At 35.9% G+C, this 19,842-nt stretch overlaps 1 protein-coding gene across 6 annotated transcripts in view; it reads left to right on the plus strand.

The window, feature by feature from the left end:
- The window catches only part of USP15 (ubiquitin specific peptidase 15), a 125,134-nt gene that overhangs the window by 58,657 nt on the left and 46,635 nt on the right, over window positions 1-19,842 (plus strand). For 4 of the 6 annotated variants that reach the window (XM_078076207.1, XM_078076208.1, XM_036122876.2 and 1 more), the window contains one exon: window positions 16,810-16,896. The exons of 1 other annotated variant lie outside the window; for it this stretch is intronic. In XM_078076207.1, coding sequence (XP_077932333.1) covers window positions 16,810-16,896 — 87 coding nt within the window. Of the gene's footprint in view, window positions 1-13,507; window positions 15,154-16,809; window positions 16,897-19,842 lie in introns of those variants that run through there. One more of the 6 variants, XM_078076209.1, reaches the window with a different exon arrangement.

Raw genomic sequence — 19,842 nt, forward strand, 5'->3', positions numbered from 1 at the left:
CCCGCATCAGGCTCCCTGCTCAGCGGGAGCCTGCTTCTCCCTCTCCCACTCCCCCTGCTTGTGTTCCCTCTCTTGCTGTGTCTTCTCTGTCAAATAAATAAATAAAATCTTTAAAAATATATATATATAGAGAGAGAGAGAACATTCTGTTTTATAAACTCAAAATTGCTATTTTATCTGTCAGGATATAACCCCTGGTCCTCAACATGGTGTGAAGATACTAGTAGTTCTAATAAATATCACTAACCTGGGATTTGTCCAGTGCTCATATTGCTTACTACATAACCAGTTCCTACATAGAGTATCAAAAGTTGAAGGAAAAACATTACAAGTTGTAATATGGTGATAGAAGAAAGAATCACTGTTGAGTTTGTTAAAAATGGTTTCCTAGGCCCCATCACCAGAATTTCTGATTTGGTAGCGCACTGGGTGGAGTGGAGCTCCTGAATTAACGGTTCTAGTAAGTTCACAGATGATTCTAATGCTTTTGGTCTTAGGATCACATTTTGAGAAATTTTGTAGGTAATGTTTCTTAATATTTACTGTGTGGACCACCATAGGATGAACAGAATATAAAGATAAATCTTTATGTTGGGCCCAGGAATCTGCATTTTTAGGTGCCACTTATGAACAAGTAGGCATATGTTTCCTGAAACAGAAGAATGTCCTGGGCCCAGTTTTATCAGAATTGAGACCATATATCCTCAGCTAAAACTAAATTTTTGTGCTACTTGATGGAGAAGAAATGCTAAATATTAAAAAATGTTAAGGGTAAAATACAATTTTGTTTAAAACATGTAGTCCTGTAGTTACAAAAATGCACATACCCTGAAACAACTCAAAATCTGTATTAGAAATCTAAAGCTACCAAAAAAATATTCAAGAGTTTTCTGTCTGGATTTTTCTGCTAGATACCATGTGATTTGAAATTTACGTCTTTATATTCATGTTATATTTTTAAAATACTCAAGTGCTTAGTTTTTTTCAGAACTTGCATTTCTAATCTAGTTTTTCTGATTTCTTACAACCTCTCAAAACATAGTGTTTTGCAGTAATACCTTAGAAAAGTTTTAACCCGAGGTTTTCTGTTCTGTTAAATTTGACATGTTGGCATCAGGTACATAGTAGAATTATTCAGTGGGAGATATATGCCTAGTTAAATCTTGTATTTCTAAAAAAATATTTTAAAGTAGAATAATTGTAAAAGCATAGCGGTTCCTAAAGAGACAAGAAACCTAATCAATAGATTATATCCCTTACTTTCCAGAGTTTGTTGAATGTTAACAATTTATCCCTTAGCCATAGCTTCTGAGACACAACTTTATTAAATTTTGACTAAGTTGTACAATTAATTTTTTTCTGTATGGTTTTATTTAGGTATAGTTATTTCAAAGAATGGCTTTAGATTATTAATATTACAGAAAAAAACCTAAATTCCTCTTGTGGGAGTAAGCACATTCAGACATTTTCATTAATTCAAAAATATTGACAAAAGACATGTGATTAAGTATCTTGTGAATAAAAGTTAAGGGTCATTGATGATTGTGAAAAGGCAGTTTTCATGGGCTAGAAAACATCCAAAGAAGAATCCAAAATTAACTACATAAGGCATGAGAGGCCAAAAATAATCAAATGGAAAACTAAGCTAGTAGTTCTTACTCATACATTGTCTCTCTGCCATCTGTGTTGTTCCGATTAACAAAATACCAAATTGGTGACCAAAACACTAAGTATAAACTTAATCTGGTGCCATATTAGTTTTTTTGTTATTTGAATATATACCTCCTTTCCTAGGTATTTGTCACCTAAAGATAGGCATCATAATAATGTTAAAAGGAAGTTCCTGTGTGCTATTTACCAAATGAACTGCTTTTTTTCTGGTTATTTTAGCTATCCAAACTCCAAATCCTTTTTAGAAATGCTTGTGCCTACACATAAACACACTCCCCATGACTGTACTTTGAGGTTTCTCATTTTAATACTCATTAAGATCCTGAGTTTATATGCACACTCCTTTGAAATGCTTAAAATGCACATGGATTAAATCAATCTTTCCTTCCACTAGACACTGTACCAACTTTCTGTTGTGGAAAGATAATTTCAATCTAGTTACCCATACCATGTCTCCAAGTTTTGCCAAAAGCATGGTCACAGTTGAGTTCAGTAACTAGTGTTAGATTTGAAATTTAAAAGCTATATCCAGATTTAATTGAAGTTATGAAATTTAGACAGTATATTTTATGCAAAAATGAATATAATTTAAGTTTACGATTCTTATATAGATGCTTGATACGCACAGGTACTCACAAATAATTATTGAATATTTTCTTTCTTTTTTTTCTTTTTGTTCCCTGGTTTGATCCAAAAAGGATTTGAGCAATTTGCAGTAATACACATGAGTCAAGGTTAACTATATGAATAGATACAGAAATCATTCAAATGTAAAATAAATTTCGTCACTGTAAGGTGAAACCAGAGGAGAAGTTAGCTGGCAGGAGCAAGTAAGGGCTTTTGAAGTTATCAAAATTGATCTGCAAATGTATGGACTTGTTTTGGGTCCTGATTCAAATCAACCAACTGGGGAGAAAAGATACTTTTTTTTTTTTTAATTTTTTTATTGTTATATTAATCACCATACATTACATCATTAGTTTTTGATGTAGCGTTCCATGATTCGATGTTTGTGCATAACACCCAGTGCTCCATGCAGAACGTGCCCTCTTTAATACCCATCACCAGGCTAACCCATCCTCCCACCCCCTCCCCTCTAGAACCCTCAGTTTGTTTTTCAGAGTCCATCGTCTCTCATGGTTCATCTCCCCCTCCGATTTCCCCCCCTCATTCTTCCCCTCCTGCTATCTTCTTCTTTTTTTTTTTTTCTTAACATATATTGCATTATTTGTTTCAGAGGTACAGGTCTGTGATTCAACAGTCTTGCACAATTCACAGCACTCACCATAGCACATACACTCCCCGGTGTCTATCACCCAACCACCCCATCCCTCCCACCCCCACCACTCCAGCAACCCTCAGTTTGTTTCCTGAGATTAAGAATTCCTCATATCAGTGAGGTCATATGATACATGTCTTTCTCTGATTGACTTATCTCGCTCAGCATAACACCCTCCGGTTCCATCCACGTCACAGCAAATGGCAAGATCTCATTCCTTTTGATGGCTGCATAATATTCCATTGTATATATATATACCACATCTTCTTTATCCATTCATCTGCCGATGGACATCTTGGCTCTTTCCACAGTTTGGCTATTGTGGACATTGCTGCTATAAACATCGGGGTGCATGTACCCCTTTGGATCCCTACATTTGTATCTTTGGGGTAAATACCCAGTAGTGCAATTGCTGGACTGTATGGTAGCTCTATTTTCAACTTTTTGAGGAACCTCCATACTGTTTTCCAGAGTGGTTGCACCAGCTTGCATTCCCACCAACAGTGTAGGAGGGTTTCCCTTTCTCCACATCCCTGCCAACATCTGTCGTTTCCTGACTTGTTAATTTTAGCCATTCTGACTTGTGTGAGGTGGTATCTCATTGAGGTTTTGATTTGGATTTCCCTGATGCCGAGCGATGTTGAGCACTTTTTCATGTGTCTGTTGGCCATTTGGATGTCTTCTTTGGAAAAAGGTCTGTTCATGTCTTCTGCCCATTTCTTGATTGGATTCTTTGTTCTTTGGGTGTTGAGTTTGATTAAGTTCTTTATAGATTTTGGATACTAGCCCTTTATCTGATATGTCATTTGCAAATATCTTCTCCCATTCTGTCGGTTGTCTTTTGGTTTTGTTGACTGTTTCCTTTGCTGTGCAAAGCTTTTTATCTTGATGAAGTCCCAATAGTTCATTTTTGCTCTTGCTTCCCTTGCCTTTGGCAATGTTTCTAGGAAGAAGTTGTTGCGGTGAGGTCGAAGAGATTGCTGCCTGTGTTCTCCTCTAGGATTTTGATGAACCCCTGTCTCACATTTAGGTCTTTCATCCATTTTGAGTCTCTTTTTGTGTGTGGTGTAAGGAAATGGTCCAGTTTCATTCTTCTGCATGTGGCTGTCCAATTTTTCCAACATCTGTTGAAGAGACTGTCTTTTTTCCATGGGACATTCTTTCCTGCTTTGTCAAAGATTAGTTGACCATAGAGTTGAGGGTCCATTTCTGGGCTCTCTATTCTGTTCCATTGATCTATGTGTCTGTTTTTGTGCCAGTACCATGCTGTCTTGATGATGCCAGCTTTGTAATAGAGCTGGAAGTCCGGAATTGTGATGCCGCCAGCTTTGCTTTTCTTTTTCAACATTCTTCTGGCTATTCGGGGTCTTTTCTGGTTCCATACAAATTTTAGGATTATTTGTTCCATTTCTTTGAAAAAAGTGGATGGTATTTTGATGGGGATTGCATTGAATGTGTAGATTGCTCTAGGTAGCATTGACATCTTCACAATATTTGTTCTTCCAATCCATGAGCATGGAACGTCTTTCCATTTCTTTGTGTCTTCCTCGATTTCTTTCATGAGTATTTTATAGTTTTCTGAGTACAGATTCTTTGCCTCTTAGATTTATTCCTAGGTATCTTATGGTTTTGGGTGTAATTGTAAATGGGATCGACTCCTTAATTTCTCTTTCTTCTGTCTTGTTGTTGGTGTATAGGAATGCCACTGATTTCTGTGCATTGATTTTATATCCTGCCACTTTACTGAATTCCTTTATGAGTTCTAGCAGTTTTGGGGTGGAGTCTTTTGGGTTTTTCACATAAAGTATCATATCATCTGCAAAGAGTGAGAGTTTGACTTCTTCTTTGCTGATTTGGATGCCTTTTATTTCTTTTTGTTGTCTGATTGTTGTGGCTAGGACTTCAAATACTATGTTGAATAGCAGTAGTGATAGTGGACATCCCTGCTGCGTTCCTGACCTTAGGGGGAAAGCTCTCAGTTTTTCCCCATTGAGAATGATGTTCGCTGTAGGTTTTTCATAGATGGCTTTTATGATATTGAGGTATGTACCTTCTATCCCTATACTCTGAAGAGTTTTGATCAAGAAAGGATGTTGTCCTTTGTCAGATGCTTTTTTTGCATCTATGGAGAGGATCATATGATTCTTGTTCTTTCTTTTGTTAATGTATTGTATCACGTTGATTGATTTGCGGATGTTGAACCAACCTTGCAGCCCAGGGATAAATCCCACTTGGTCGTGGTGAATAATCCTTTTAATGTACTCTTGGATCCTTTTGGCTAGTATTTTGGTGAGAATTTTTGCATCCATGTTCATTGGGGATATTGGTCTGTACTTCTTTTTGATGGTGTCTTTGTCTGGTTTTGGGATCAAGGTAGTGGTGGCCTCATAAAACGAGTTTGGAAGTTTTCCTTCCATTTCTATTTTTTGGAACAGTTTCAGAAGAATAGGTATTAATTCTTCTTTAAATGTTTGGTAGAATTCCCCTGGGAAGCCATCTGGTCCTGGGCTTTTGTTTGTTGGGAGATTTTTGATAACTGCTTCAATTTCCTTAGTGGTTATAGGTCTGTTCAGGTTTTCTCTTTCTTCCTGGTTCAGTTTTGGTAGTTGATACATCTCTAGGAATGCATCCATTTCTTCCAGGTTATCTAATTTGCTGGCATAGAGTTGCTCATATGTTTTTATAATTGTTTGTATTTCTTTGGTGTTGGTTGTGATCTCTCCTCTTTCATTCATGATTTTGTTGATTTGGGTCATTTCTCTTTTCTTTTTGATAAGTCTGGCCAGAGGTTTATCAATCTTGTTAATTCTTTCAGAGAACCAGCTCCTAGTTTCGTTGATCTGTTCTACTGTTCTTTTGGTTTCTATTTCATTGATTTCTGCTCTGATCTTTATTATTTCTCTTCTCCTGCTGGGTTTAGGCTTTATTTGCTGTTCTTTCTCCAGCTCCTTTAGGTGTAGGGTTAGGTTATGTACTTGAGACCTTTCGTGTTTCTGGAGAAAGGCTTGTATTGCTATATACTGTCCTCTTTAGACTGCCTTTGCTGCATCCCAAAAATTTTGAACAGTTGTGTTTTCATTTTCATTGGTTTCCATGAATTTTTTAAATTCTTCTTTAATTTCCTGGTTGACCCATTCATTCTTTAGTAGGATGCTCTTTAGCCTCCATGTATTTGAGTTCTTCCCGACTTTCCTCTTGTGATTGAGTTCTAGTTTCAAAGCATTGTGGTCTGAAAATAGGCAGGGAATGATCCGAGTCTTTTGGTACCGGTTGAGACCTGATTTATGACCTAGGATGTGATCGATTCTGGAGAATGTTCCATGGGCACTAGAGAAGAATGTGTATTCCGTTGCTTTGGGATGGAATGTTTTGAATATGTCTGTGAAGTCCATTTGGTCCAGTGTGTCATTTAAAGTCTTTATTTCCTTGTTGATCTTTTGCTTAGATGATCTGTCCATTTCAGTGAGGGGGCTGTTAAAGTCCCCCACTATTATTGTATGGTTGTCAATGTGTTTCTTTGATTTTGTTATTAATTGCCTTATATAATTGGCTGCTCCCATGTTAGGGGCATAGATATTTACAATTGTTAGATCTTCTTGTTGGATAGACCCTTTAAGTAGGATATAGTGTCCTTCCTCATCTCTTATTACAGTCTTTGGTTTAAAATCTAATTTGTCTGATATAAGGATTGCCGCCCCAGCTTTCTTTTGGTGTCCATTAGCATGGTAAATGGTTTTCCACCCCCTCACTTTCAATCTGGGGGTGTCTTTGGGTCTATAATGAGTCTCTTGCAGACAGCATATCGATGGGTCTTGTTTTTTAATCCAATCTGATAGCCTGTGTCTTTTGATTGGGGCATTTAGCCCATTTACATTCAGGGTAACTATTGAAAGATAGGAATTTAGTGCCATTGTATTGCCTGTAAGGTGACTGTTACTGTATATTGTGTGTGTTCCTTTCTGGTCTATGTTGCTTTTAGGCTCTCTCTTTGCTTAGAGGATCCCTTTCAATATTTCTTGTAGGGCTGGTTTCATGTTTGCAAATTCCTTTAGTTTTTGTTTGTCCTGGAAGCTTTTTATCTCTCCTTCTATTTTCAATGACAGCCTAGCTGGATATAGTATTCTTGGCTGCATATTTTTTTCATTTAGTGCTCTGAATATATCCTGCCAGTCCTTTCTGGCCTGCCAGGTCTCTGTGGATAGGTCTTTTGCCAATCTAATGTTTCTACCATTGTAGGTTACGTATCTCTTCTCCTGAGCTGCTTTCAGGATTTTCTCTTTGTCTCTGAGACTCGTAAGTTTTACTATTAGGTGTTGACCTATTTTTATTGATTTTGAGAGGGGTTCTCTGTGCATCCTGGATTTTGAGGCCTGTTTCCTTCCCAAATTAGGGAAGTTCTCTGCTGTAATTTGCTCCAATATACCTTCTGGCCCTCTCTCTCTTTCTTCTTCTTCTGGGATCCCAATTATTCTAATACTGTTTCGTCTTATGGTATCACTTATCTCTCGAATTCTGCCCTTGTGATCCAGTAGTTGTTTATCTCTCTTTTTCTCAGCTTCTTTATTTTCCATCATTTGGTCTTCTATATCACTGATTCTCTCTTCTGCCTCGTTTATCCTAGCAGTTAGCGCCCCCATTTTTGATTGCACCTCATTAATAGCCTTTTTGATTTCGACTTGGTTAGATTTTAGTTCTTTTATTTCTCCAGAAAGGGTTTCTCTAATAACTTCCATGCTTTTTTCAAGCCCAGCTAGTATCTTTAAAGTGATGATTCTGAACTCTACATCCAACATCGTACTAATGTCCATATTGACTAGGTCCCTGGCAGTCGGTACTACCTCTTGTTCTTTTTGTTGAGTGATTTTTTCCGTCTTGTCATTTTGTCCAGAGGAGAATAGATTAATGAATGAAGGAACAAAATGCTAACAGGGAACAACGTCCCCAGAAAATATACTCTAAACAAATCAGAAAAGACCTGAACCCAGGGGAAAATAAAGGGAAAGAAAGAAAAAAGAAAAAGATAAAAACAAACAAAAACAGAACAAAACAAAAAAAACAGAATATGATCAAATATGATCAGGCTGGTGCATAGATCAGTGCACATACTAGATTTTGGGTGTATTTTGGTCTGTTAGAAGAAAGTGCCTCCCAGAATTTTAAAGAAAGAAAAACTTATATATGTACAAAAATAAGGGTTGATATGATGAAGGGATGGAATATGACTGTAAAGATGAAAATTATAAAAAATTTTATAAAAGGAATTGATAAGTTGTTTGAAAAAAGAGAAGAGGATTTAAAAAAAAAAAAAGAAAAAAAGGGGAGAATGTGATCAGGCAGGAGAGTAGAACAAAACCATACACTAGAGATTTAGGGTATATTTTGATCTGTTAGAAGAAACTATCTCAAAATTTTAAAGAGAGAACAACTTATATATATATGCCAAAAATAAGGGTAACTACTATGAAGGGATAGAATATGACTCTAAAAATGAAAAATAAAAATTTTTTTCAAAAAAGGGATTGATGTTGGTTGAAAAAGGGAAAAAGAAAAATTAAAAAAGAAAAAGTTAAAGAAAAAATTAACTTTGAAAGACTAAAGAATCATGGTAAAAAAGCCATGGATTCTATGTGCATTATTCCCCTAGCGCTGGAGTTCTGCCGTTCTCATTGATCAGTAAACTTGGTCTTGGCTGGCTATTCTCCCTGATCTTCTGGGGGAGGGGCCTGTTGCCATGGTTCCCAAATGTCTTTGCCGGAGGCGAAATTGCCCCGCCCTTGCCGGATCTGGGCTAAGTAATCTGCTCGGGTTTGCTCTCGGGAGCTTTTGTTCCCTGCAAGCTTTCCATGCAGCTTTGGAGGCCGAGAGTGAAAATGGCGGCCTCCCAATCTCCACCCCGGAGGCGCCGAGAACTCGGGGCCCCGCTCCTCAGTGCGTCCCCAGAGAAAAGCAGTCAGTCAGTCCCATCTCCCTGCTCTGGCCGCACTCCGTGCTCACGCGGCCTGTGACCGAGCGTTTCTATCTCTGACACCCGACTCGGTGTGGAGTCTCCAAACCCAGCAGATCCCTGCAGTGCGCTCCCGCGCTGCTCCTCCCAGGGGAGGAAGGGGAGTCTCCCCGGATCTGCCGCTCGTTGGGTCCCTGCTGGAGGAGCAGTGGCCCGACTGTGCCGTGGATCACCGTTTATGGCAACCCCGAGCTGAGAGCCCGCGCCTCGGCTCCGTCTCTGCAGCCGGCTTCCCCGCTCTGATACCTGGGAGCTCTGCCGCACTCAGGCACCCCCGGTCTTCCTGTGACCCCGAGGGTCCTGAGACCAGTGTCCCGCGAGGGTTTCACCCAGCGCTTAGCCACTGGAGCGACGTCCCTCAGCAGAGCCGACTTATAAAAGTTCCGATTTTGTGCTCCACGGCTCTATCACTTGCCAGAAGCGGTCGACGGAGGCCCCCTCCCCCGCCGTCTATGTTCCCGAATATCGCCTCGGATTCACTTCTCCGCACGTCCTACCTTCCAGAAAGTGGCTGCTTTTCTGTTCAGAGAGTTATTGCTATTCTTTTCTTCGACCTCCTGTTGAGTTCGTAGTTGTTCAGAATGGTTTGATCCCTATCCAGCTGAATTCCTGAGACCAGACGAAATCCAGGTCTCTTACTCCTCAGCCATCTTTCTCCGCCAAGAAAAGATACTTTTTTTTTTTTTTTTAAAGATTTTATTTATTTATTTGAGAGAGAGAGAGAGAAACAGCATGAGAGGGGGGAGGGTCAGAGGGAGAAGCAGGCTCTCCGCTGAGCTGGGAGCCTGATGTGGGACTCAATCCCAGGACTCTGGGATCATGACCTGAGCTGAAGGCAGTCGCTTAACCAACTGAGCCACCCAGGCGCCCAGAAAAGATACTTTTAAGACAATTGGTGAAAAAAGTGAACATGAACAGAGTATTCAGTTGGATCTGACAGTGGTATCAGAAAGGATCTCTTACCTGTTAGGGATATATAGTGTAATTTTTTGTTTGTTTCAAGTTTTTATTTAAATTCCAGTTATCATAAAGTGTAATATTAGTTTCAGGAGTAGAAATCAGAGATTAATCACTTACATATAACACTGAGTGCTCATCACAACAAGTGTCCTGCTTAATACCCATCACCTATTTAGCCCATCCTGCCGCTCACCTTCTCTCCAGCAACCCTGTTTGTTCTCTATCGTTAAGTCTATTTTATGGTTTGCTTCTCTTTTATTTCCCCTATGTTCATCTGTTTGGTTTCTTAAATTCCATATATGAGTGAAATCATATGGTATTTGTCATTCCCTGACTGACTTACTTCACTTAGCATAATACCCTCTAGTTCCATCCATGTCATTGGAAATGACAAGATTTCATTCTTTTTTATGGCTGAGTAATATTCCAGTGTGTGTGTGTGTGTGTGTGTGTGTGTGTGTGTGTGTGTGTGTAAATACAGGTGAAATAAATGTCTGGGATTTGCTTTAAAATAGTCCAGCAAAAACATGGGGCGGGGGAGGTCAAGGGGATAAAGATAAAACAAAAGTGGCAGGTTGTTAATAATTTTTGAAACCGAGTGTACACTCTGGTACTGGGTACGTGAGGACTTGTGTATGTTTGGAAATTTCTATAATAAGTTGAAAATAAAATGGGTTGCAATTTTGGTACTGGGATTCATAATCGCTGAAGAAAAGTAACTAATTTTATTTTCTTAAAATGGAATGTTTTATGTTATAAATACCACTGATAACAGTCAAAATAAGGAACAAATAAAGTTATGAGAAGCAATTTATATATAAATTCTCTTAAACTCTTTTTCATTTATCTTTAAATACCTAACCTACTGCCTGGCATAGGAGAGGCACACAACAAAGGGCTTGTTGAACTGTAATCTCACCACAGTAAAAGTGTTTAATTTTTAGAGAGATTTAAATTTTTCTTTTTCTCTAAGAATTAATCTGTTAGAAATGGGTAGGTTTAAGGTTGGTCTTGTTTTTCTTAATAAGATAATTCTTGTTTTATAATGTTAGATCTTAAAGCACTGGGTTGTTTTATGCCAGATTTGAAAATACCTATACAAATCTTTAATTGTTTTGCTATGTCAGCATTCAGACTTAACATTTCTGTATTTTGGTTGCTCAATATGGTATTAGGTTTTCATGTAAGTTAATTATTAGTTAATTTATCAAGAATATTCAATTAGTTTATCAAGTTGTATTTTTCTCTTGAAGTAAAAAGTTCAACTTACAGCCTTGAATTGCATGCTTTTAGTTGAAACACTGGAAATAGGACAATTCAAATATTGCATTTGTCCAGCATGAAGTTTGATTTTCTGTCTTCAGGAAATAATATCAGCCACATTGATGTTTTACTGTTTTCTGTCTTGTTTAAGAAATGGATCCCTACCTTACACCTAGCCCAAACTAGCCAAAATCAGTTTAACGCCTGATAACTGGCTTAGTATCTAGTCTGTGTGTAATATCCTGCGTAATTTTTTTCTCCCCTCTCCTTAAAAAGCCACTCGAGCAGAGTTGCTGAGGAACAGTGTAATTTCCAAATTACATCAAAGAAATAGAGCTAAAGGGCTCAGATTATAATCCACAGACTGACTAGTCAACCCCTAAATTAACTCCACAAATGTTAGGTAGATTGGGCTATGTGTAATCTAGTCAGAAGTTGGAATCAGAATAGATAAGTGATCTGTAACATTCATCCGTAATGTCTGTAACAACACTTAAAAAGTGTTGATATACTTCAGCTTCACCTGTGGACCATATCCATCCTTCTCTTTTGGATCATTATGCTATAAAGGACAATTTCTCTACCAATGTTACTTATCCCAGTGCTTCCTAGAACTGCTTTTTCTTTCATTATCTCCTCCCTTCTACATACATATAAATGCCTACCATACTTGCACACATATAGTAGACACTCACTTTAACAGTTCATTCTTTTTCTTTCTTTTCCAGTGTCATCTTCCCCAAATCTGTCCTGTTTTTAAAAACAAAAAAAAAAACCATAAACTTCCTCCAAATACCATACTTTGGGTTTTTTTTTTCCTTTGACAGCCAACTTTAAAAAGGCCATACTTACTATTCCTTACCACCCATTCGGGATTTAACAAAGTCTTTTTTTGACCTTTCTTTAATACTTTTTGTTAACTGTCTCCTAAAGAACTTCTCTTAATTTGAATCCATGATTCAAGAACTGTTTACACTTCTCTAGCCAATTCTCTGGCTGGCTGGTGCTCTTCCTTTTTGGGAGTGCCATGTTTGCTTGTGCGGGTTGTGTGCTGCACAGCTCTTGGGCATCTTCCACGTTGTAATCTATGTGAGAGGCCCTCCTTGGTACTGTGCAGTGTACAGCTTCACTGTCTATATGCAACAGCTTTGCTCACAACTTAAATGCATTGATAATTTCAGAGATTTCTATCTGATGACCTCTCCTTTCATACCATAATAGGTTCTCAAAGTCAGTGGATGGACTGTGTGCTAATTCTGTTCCTCAGCTCAAACTGACAGAAATAGGCCATTCTATTTTTCTAGCCCAGAACGCTCTTCTGAATTCCAGATTTTTTCTAAATGTCATGTAGGATTTGCCATTAAGATTCAACTAAAATCTTTTTTATCTTACCTTCTCCCGTTCCCTCAACCTAATATGTATCCATATCCTGTATACCCTATTTCAGGTACCAACTCAGAGCCATCGAGTTCCTCCTTCAGCCTCATTCTTTGTTCACCTAATTAGTTAGCAGTCTTGCAGATGCTACCTCCTAAACCTGAAGTTTTAAAATATGTTGATCTTGGTACCCCTTTACATTCATAAAAATTATTTTTTTAAAGATTTATTTATTTGAGACATGGAGAGAGAAACATTCTTAAAAATTATTAAAGACCCAAAGAACTTTTTTTATGTGGATTAGAAATCAAAAATAAATTTTTAAATATTTATAATAATACTAAAACCATTATATTTTGACATGAATAATATTTTAATGAAAAATAACCTTCAAAAACAAAAATTGTTTTACATTTTTGAAATTTCTTTACTATCTGACTAAACAGAAGACAGCTAAATTCTCATATGTGCTTCTGCATTCAGTTTGTTGTGATATAGTGTTTGGATTGAAGTGCTTAAAGAAAACTCAGTTTCACACAGATACGTAGTTAGAACACAGAGAGGTATTTTCAGGTAATTGATACCACATCAGAACTTGACCAGTGGCGGTTTAATGATGAAAATTTAATTGCAATGTGAAATCTGAAACCACATCAATGAACTTTTAATACTATTATGTTAAAATCTATCATGTGTAACTTGATGCAGTTGGAAAATATTGATTCACTGAGTTATGCTGATATTCCAAATATTGACATATTTCATCATACAATATTTTTTAATCACATTTGCTAAAACATCACCAATCTTATGAGGAAAGTCTTTAAGTAGTGGGAAGCTATCGAGCCTCACAGTGGCAAAGTCAAGTTTTCGAGAATTCTGTTTTTTTGTTTGATCACGTGAATGTTATCATTGGCAACAAATACTTTCAGTGTTTTTCCTTGAAGTTACAGCTCCCTTCATTGATTTCTGAGGCGATGTCTGCCAGACAGCCTTTCATGTGGAAGAGTGCTGCAGTGAGAAGAGGAGCTAGTTCTGCTTGAAATTCGAATAATTACACAAGTCTTCTTCCTCAGGACAATCATCTTACTTCAATATAGAACAGATGTGCTTTATGCACACTTCCCAGTTTGTCACATACTGTTAAAAAGAAGTGTATTTAAGGGTCAAGATTTAATAAAATCAATATATTTTATCTTTTCAACATGGATATTAAGTGAAACTGTTTTCCACTGCAAGGAGGCAGTGCAGAATACAGTGACTCTAGTATATAATTTGGTGCTGCTGTTTTAACCCATGCTAAGGTGTCAGCATTGTTACCCACCATTGTTTTTGCAATGTCATTGCAAATATCCACCCAGTGAAAAAGGCCAAATAACACTTAAATAACGCCTTTATATTATTATGAAAATGGTTTTGACCTCATAGATGGGTATGTTGAAAGAATCGTGGGGCCCTCTCAGGGTCCATTGACTGTTCTTTGAGAACCACTCCCTAAACATCCAAGACATGTTGCCCTTGCCTACCCTGTCTGTGGTCTTTGCCCCAACCTTTATTAATTTTATTAATCTGGTCTCCTAAATGATCTCTCAGTCTCCTTTCTCTTTCTCAAGAATTACCTTTCTAGAACACAAATCTGATTATGTAGATACCCTTTTAAACTCTTTCAGCCAGGGTGCCTGGGTGGCTCAGTCGTTAAGCGTCTGCCTTCGGCTCAGGTCATGATCACAGGGTCCTGGGGTTGGGCCCGCATCGGGCTCCCTGCTCAGCGGGAAGCCTGCTACTCCCTCTCCACTCCCCCTGCTTGTGTTCCCTCTCTTGCTGTGTCTCTTGCTGTGTCTCTGTCAAATAAATAAATAAATCTTTAAAAAAAAACAAACTCTTTCAGCATGCCCAGCACAATGGAATAAGATCTAATAAATTCCTTTATAGAACATAAAAGCTTCTTTATTATCATGCCTACCTTATTAACTTCTGTTCCTGTCACTACATACTTCTACTCTTTAAGCCGAACTCAATTTATTGATAATTCCCTAAACACGTCATTGTTTCTACAGTCCCATACATTTGCATGTGCTGTTCTTTCCACCTGGAATACCCTCACTTTTAGTTTCCACCTATCCCTCCAACTCTGCACATCATTTTAAATCACCTCATGTTACTACCCACAAAATTTTGTATTTTGTTAGAGTTTTAAAATTTCTATAGGACTTACACTGCTTTATAGTTATTTTGCTTATGTCTTATTTTCTCCCATTAGATTGTGAGCTGTTTGATGTCAGGAACTGTGTCTGTCCTTGTATTCCTAGTACTTTACCAAGGGCAAGGCATATAGTAGTCATTTAATAAATGTTTGAGTATTTCAATGAATTTCATAGAAACTTCTAATACTATCCTTGGATAGAGTTGCTAATGAGTAGTAAAAAGGCCGCACATGGGCAGAAAAAGGAAAAATATGTGTATATGTGCCTCAGCCACTTTATTGGATAAAGTAATGAATCTTTATTTCTATAAATTTGCCTATAATTAAAATTCAAGAGAACATTTCAGTTTATTTCTGTTTCTGAAAAGTTGAAGTGGTTTACATTGAAAAATTAACCTCCTTAATTCATTATAACTCCATCTCTAATAAATTTGGGGGGTTTTTCCTTTGATAATTTAGCATTCTTAACATGCAGGCAAAAATGCCAGGATACTTCTGTATTTCTATTAATATTTAAAAACTAGTACCTTTTAAAATATTAAGATAACCTTTTAAATGTGTCCTCTACGTTGTTTTATATTAAAACTTGGTTGATTATGTCTTACGTTTTGAACTTAGTACACTAAAATAATATCTTATAAGGTCTCCTATCAGAAAGGCATCTAAATAGAGGTCTTACTTAGTGTAATCTACCTATATACAACCTGTATCAACAAAAAGAAACTCCTTTAAAATAAAAATTTGGGGGTGTCTGGGTGGCTCAGTCAGTTGAGCGTCTGCCTTCGGCTCAGGTCATGATCCCAGGGTCCTGGGATCGAGCCCCACATCGGGCTCCCTGCTCAGTGGGAAGCCTGCTTCTCCCTCCTCCACTCTCCCTGATTGTGTTCCCTCTCTCACTGTGCCTCTCTCTGTCAAATAAATAAAAATCTAAAAAATCTTTTAAAAAAAATTTTTTTACCAATATTTCATAATGTATAAAACTTTCAAAAGTTAAGTAAAAATTTTTATGTGTAAGAAATGTTATTGCCCACCATGTATTCTGCGTAGTGCATTGCAAGTATATAGATATGGTGAAATCTAAATCACCTAAAATTTGTAGACTTCAAGCAGATTTTGTAGATTATACTTTCATGCCCATTGACCATTTATTTCACTGTTCATTAGCACCTGATGAAAGGAAATAAAATAATTTTTTAAAACCAATCACTTTGGGCCTCACTAATTTAGAATTTATGATGAATGAGATACTAGACTGACAGCTTTTTATAGCCCATGGGCTAGATATTGCCTAGTAAATTAAAATTGTTTACAAAATTAAATCTTTAAGAGAGCTGATAAGTATTTTAAAGTAATCATTCCTGTGTAATGAGTTTGTTGATTATAAATCGTGCACATAAAGCATATTGATTGATTAAAAGCCATTAGTAATTGAAATTTCTCCAAAAAGATTCTGAATTAGTGAGGTGAATAATATATGGTCAGATGTATGTCTTTTCAGTTTTTGCAGCGATAATTTGGCCAAAAATTACTTCTCAGGATTATGTTTGAATTCTTTTATGCTATTGTATCCCTATTGCTTTACATTTTAAAGAATTGGTAAATCCGCGGATCTCTGTGTCAGTGTTGTGTATAAGTAGAATGTGATGGTACCTACTGAGATACAAATTGGATTTCCTTTACATGCTTTCTTAAAAAATTGATAATCTAATTCCACTGATTTAAGGAAATTATTGTTTGTAGAACAGTGAAAATGGTTACCTGAACTCAGAAATGGGTGTATTGAGTCTGAAGATTTATAGGAATAATAAATACCAAGTTGTATATTTAATTTGATAAATTTCTTTTGAAAATAGTTCCCTTTTGTACCATTATTTTTTATATGAAAAGATACATAGGAAATAGAAAAACAAGGATATATAGTGATTTTGCTCATGAATCTGTTTTCCAGCATTCATTTACTACATACATTGTCATCTGTTCTTTTCTTTATTTCATAATTAATTTCAAAATTCAGCATTTTTTATCTAATTTAACATTTTCATATTTTTAAAGGTCCCCAGGTGCATCCAATTTTTCAGCTTTACCAAAGATCTCTCCTTCATCTCTATCAAATAATTATAACAACATCAACAACAGAAAGTAAGCACTGAATCTTAAAAACTCTTTGTTTAATTGATCGCCCTATTGTGGTTTCAAAAATCTCTTGTATCTAAAACATAGGATAAAAGTCTTAATGCATTAAAATTGAATTTTCTTTTAAATTACTGATCAGTTCTTCTAGGAGTAACTTTACCAGAAAGAAAGCACAGTTATAAACTTCTTGATTTAATACATATACTACAGTAATCCACTAAAAGAAAAATAAAGTACTTTCAGAATTTTACTTTTTAAACACTATTGAAAATATATACAGAAGTCTATTAGAACTCAGTTTTTTAGTAAGAGTGTAAATTTCAGATGTCATTTGAGAACTAGATATATAATCACCTACAGTCTGTAGTATTTTTTTTTTTTTTTAGAGTATATATCAGTGATTCTCACCTGGAAAGCATACACAAATTTTTATGTTTATCAAAAAGGCAATCACTTTTTCTTTAAAAAGTTTAGAGAAACAATTCCCTTACCCCATCATGAATCAGAATCTCAGAATTTATAAAAGTTACATGAAAGTGTATGCTGTATTGCCATAAGAAAAAAGTTTAAAAATCACTTGGGCTTCACTATAATGTCTGACATGGGTATATTATCTTGAAGGTACATTACCTTGTCACGGTTTTTTTTTTTTTTTTATAGAAAAGGATAAAAAGAAAGCTTTTATTATTTGTGATGAGTCCAGTCAAATTAGGGGAAGAACTTTAATCTAGAGACGATTACCCTTTTAGTATTTCTTGAATAGACACATTGTTGTTTATTTTTTAGGTTAACTGTATGTAGTTAAATATTTGCACTACTTGTCCAGTTCATAAGTGGCATCTGATTTCCCAAAGAGTAAATTTGGACTAAGGCTATTTGTGAAATAATTTTTAAAATAACATCATTAATTGAATTTGTAAGTTTAATTAATTTTCCCTTAAAATTCATTTCTGGGGTGGAGAGAGGGCTTGACAAAATGATTTTTAATGTACATCTAGGTTATAAATATGTAAGAACAGCCAAAATAATTTTGGAAAGGAAAATGAGAAGAATTAATCCTACCAAATATCACAACCTGTTGTAAAGATAATAAGAATTCAAACCGCATAGTAGTGACCCAAGAATACATCTACAGATCAGTGAAATGGAAAAGACAGTCCAGAAACAGCCCTTTATATATAAAATCAGAAAACACTGTAGACTAATGGAGAATGAGCAGATTATCCAGGAACTTTTGTTGGGAAATTGGATTACTATTGAGAATTTCTCTTTAAAACTTTATATTAAATTGACTTTTTAATTGTTAGGCATATAAAAATGAAAAGGCAAATAAATGGAAAAAAATACTTGCTACAAATAACAAAGGATAAATATTCCTAATATATCAAAGTCATAAAGATCAGTGAGAAATTTTCTAAGACAAGTAGACAAATGGGCAAATGATACAGCAGGCAATAAAAGCAAAATAATTAAAATATAGAAACATTTTAAATACTAAAATTCACAACTAACTACAGATGTGTAAATTAAAACCATAAAAACTCCATCCACTTCTCTCCACTTCAGTCTCACTGGTAATGATACTTATTCTTGCAAGGATTTCGTTTGAGTGGTTGGAGTATTAGTCCAACTTTTTAGAAAAGAATTTACCATGTGTGTCAAGAAGATTTAAAACATTCTCTTATTTTAATAATTTATAAAAAGACATGTGTATCATAGTGTAATTACATTATAGTGTAATAGTGAAATATTGAAGATGCTATGAATATCCAAACTTGCAATGTAGTATGTTCTTTACTACTTAAAAATGTATGTCCACAGGCAAAAAAGTGAAAGGAAATACCCTTGTAATCTGGTTTGTATTTTATATGGTATCTTTTAATTAAATTCATGAAAAATAATTTTTTTATGGGAGATAAAATACTTGTGTTTCTACCAATTGCAGATGCTTCCACATTTACTATAAAAGAATTCAGTTCCAGGTATAACATATTTATAGTTATTCTTTGGAGAAATTTTTAACATTGTATGTAGACTGCATTGAACATAGACTGTATTGGGACCTTTTGACTGGAGTCGTCATACTACTATATGTGGTCTGGTGTGTTTCTGTTTTTGTCTTATTTCCCTCCCATAGTAAAAATATGATGGTATAATCGGATCTTAAAACCTCTGGCTGCAGAAGATACTGGGAAAGGAATTGGAGTATTTTCTTAAGTTTGAAATATGTTTAATGATTCTACTCCTATGGCTAGATTATATTTTTAGCTATTTATATTTGTTTATTTTAGGCACTAAAATAGTCCTTCCATAATAGGAAATTTTTATAGCAAATAGCTACTGAAGTACCACCATGCTTAAAAGTAAAGCTTTAAAAGTAAAGCTTACTTTATTATAAAATGCTCCTAGAAGTCTTAACTGTGTTTATTTAAAAAAAAAAAAAAAACTGTAATGTTAGACTTGTGTGCATGGAAGTAATTAAGGTACATCATTATTGTAGTTTAAAAGCTGTACATGACTGGGGCGCCTGGGTGGCTCAGTTGTTAAGCATCTGCCTTCAGCTCAGGTCATGATCCCAGCGTCCTGAGATCGAGCCCCACATCGGGCTCCCTGCTCCACGGGAAGCCTGCTTCTCCCTCTCCCACTCCCCCTGCTTGTGTTCCCTCTCTCGCTGTGTCTCTCTCTGTCAAATAAATAAAATCTTTAAAAAAAAAAAAAAAGCTGTACATGATAAGACATATTTTGTTTTTACTCTGTGTTTTTACTGAATGATCTGTTCCCCATCCCATGGCAAGTATGAATAAAATTAGGTTAAATGTAAATAAATAAATAAATAAATAAATAAATAAATGTAAAGCTTAACTTTCTTAGTAAAGAACAAAATTTAAACATTTGTAAAACGGAAAGTTTTTTAATTTTAATTTGACTTAACACTTTATTTTGAATTTGAAT

This window comes from Halichoerus grypus, chromosome 6, assembly GCF_964656455.1.
Source record: "Halichoerus grypus chromosome 6, mHalGry1.hap1.1, whole genome shotgun sequence".
NCBI lineage: Eukaryota > Metazoa > Chordata > Mammalia > Carnivora > Phocidae > Halichoerus > Halichoerus grypus.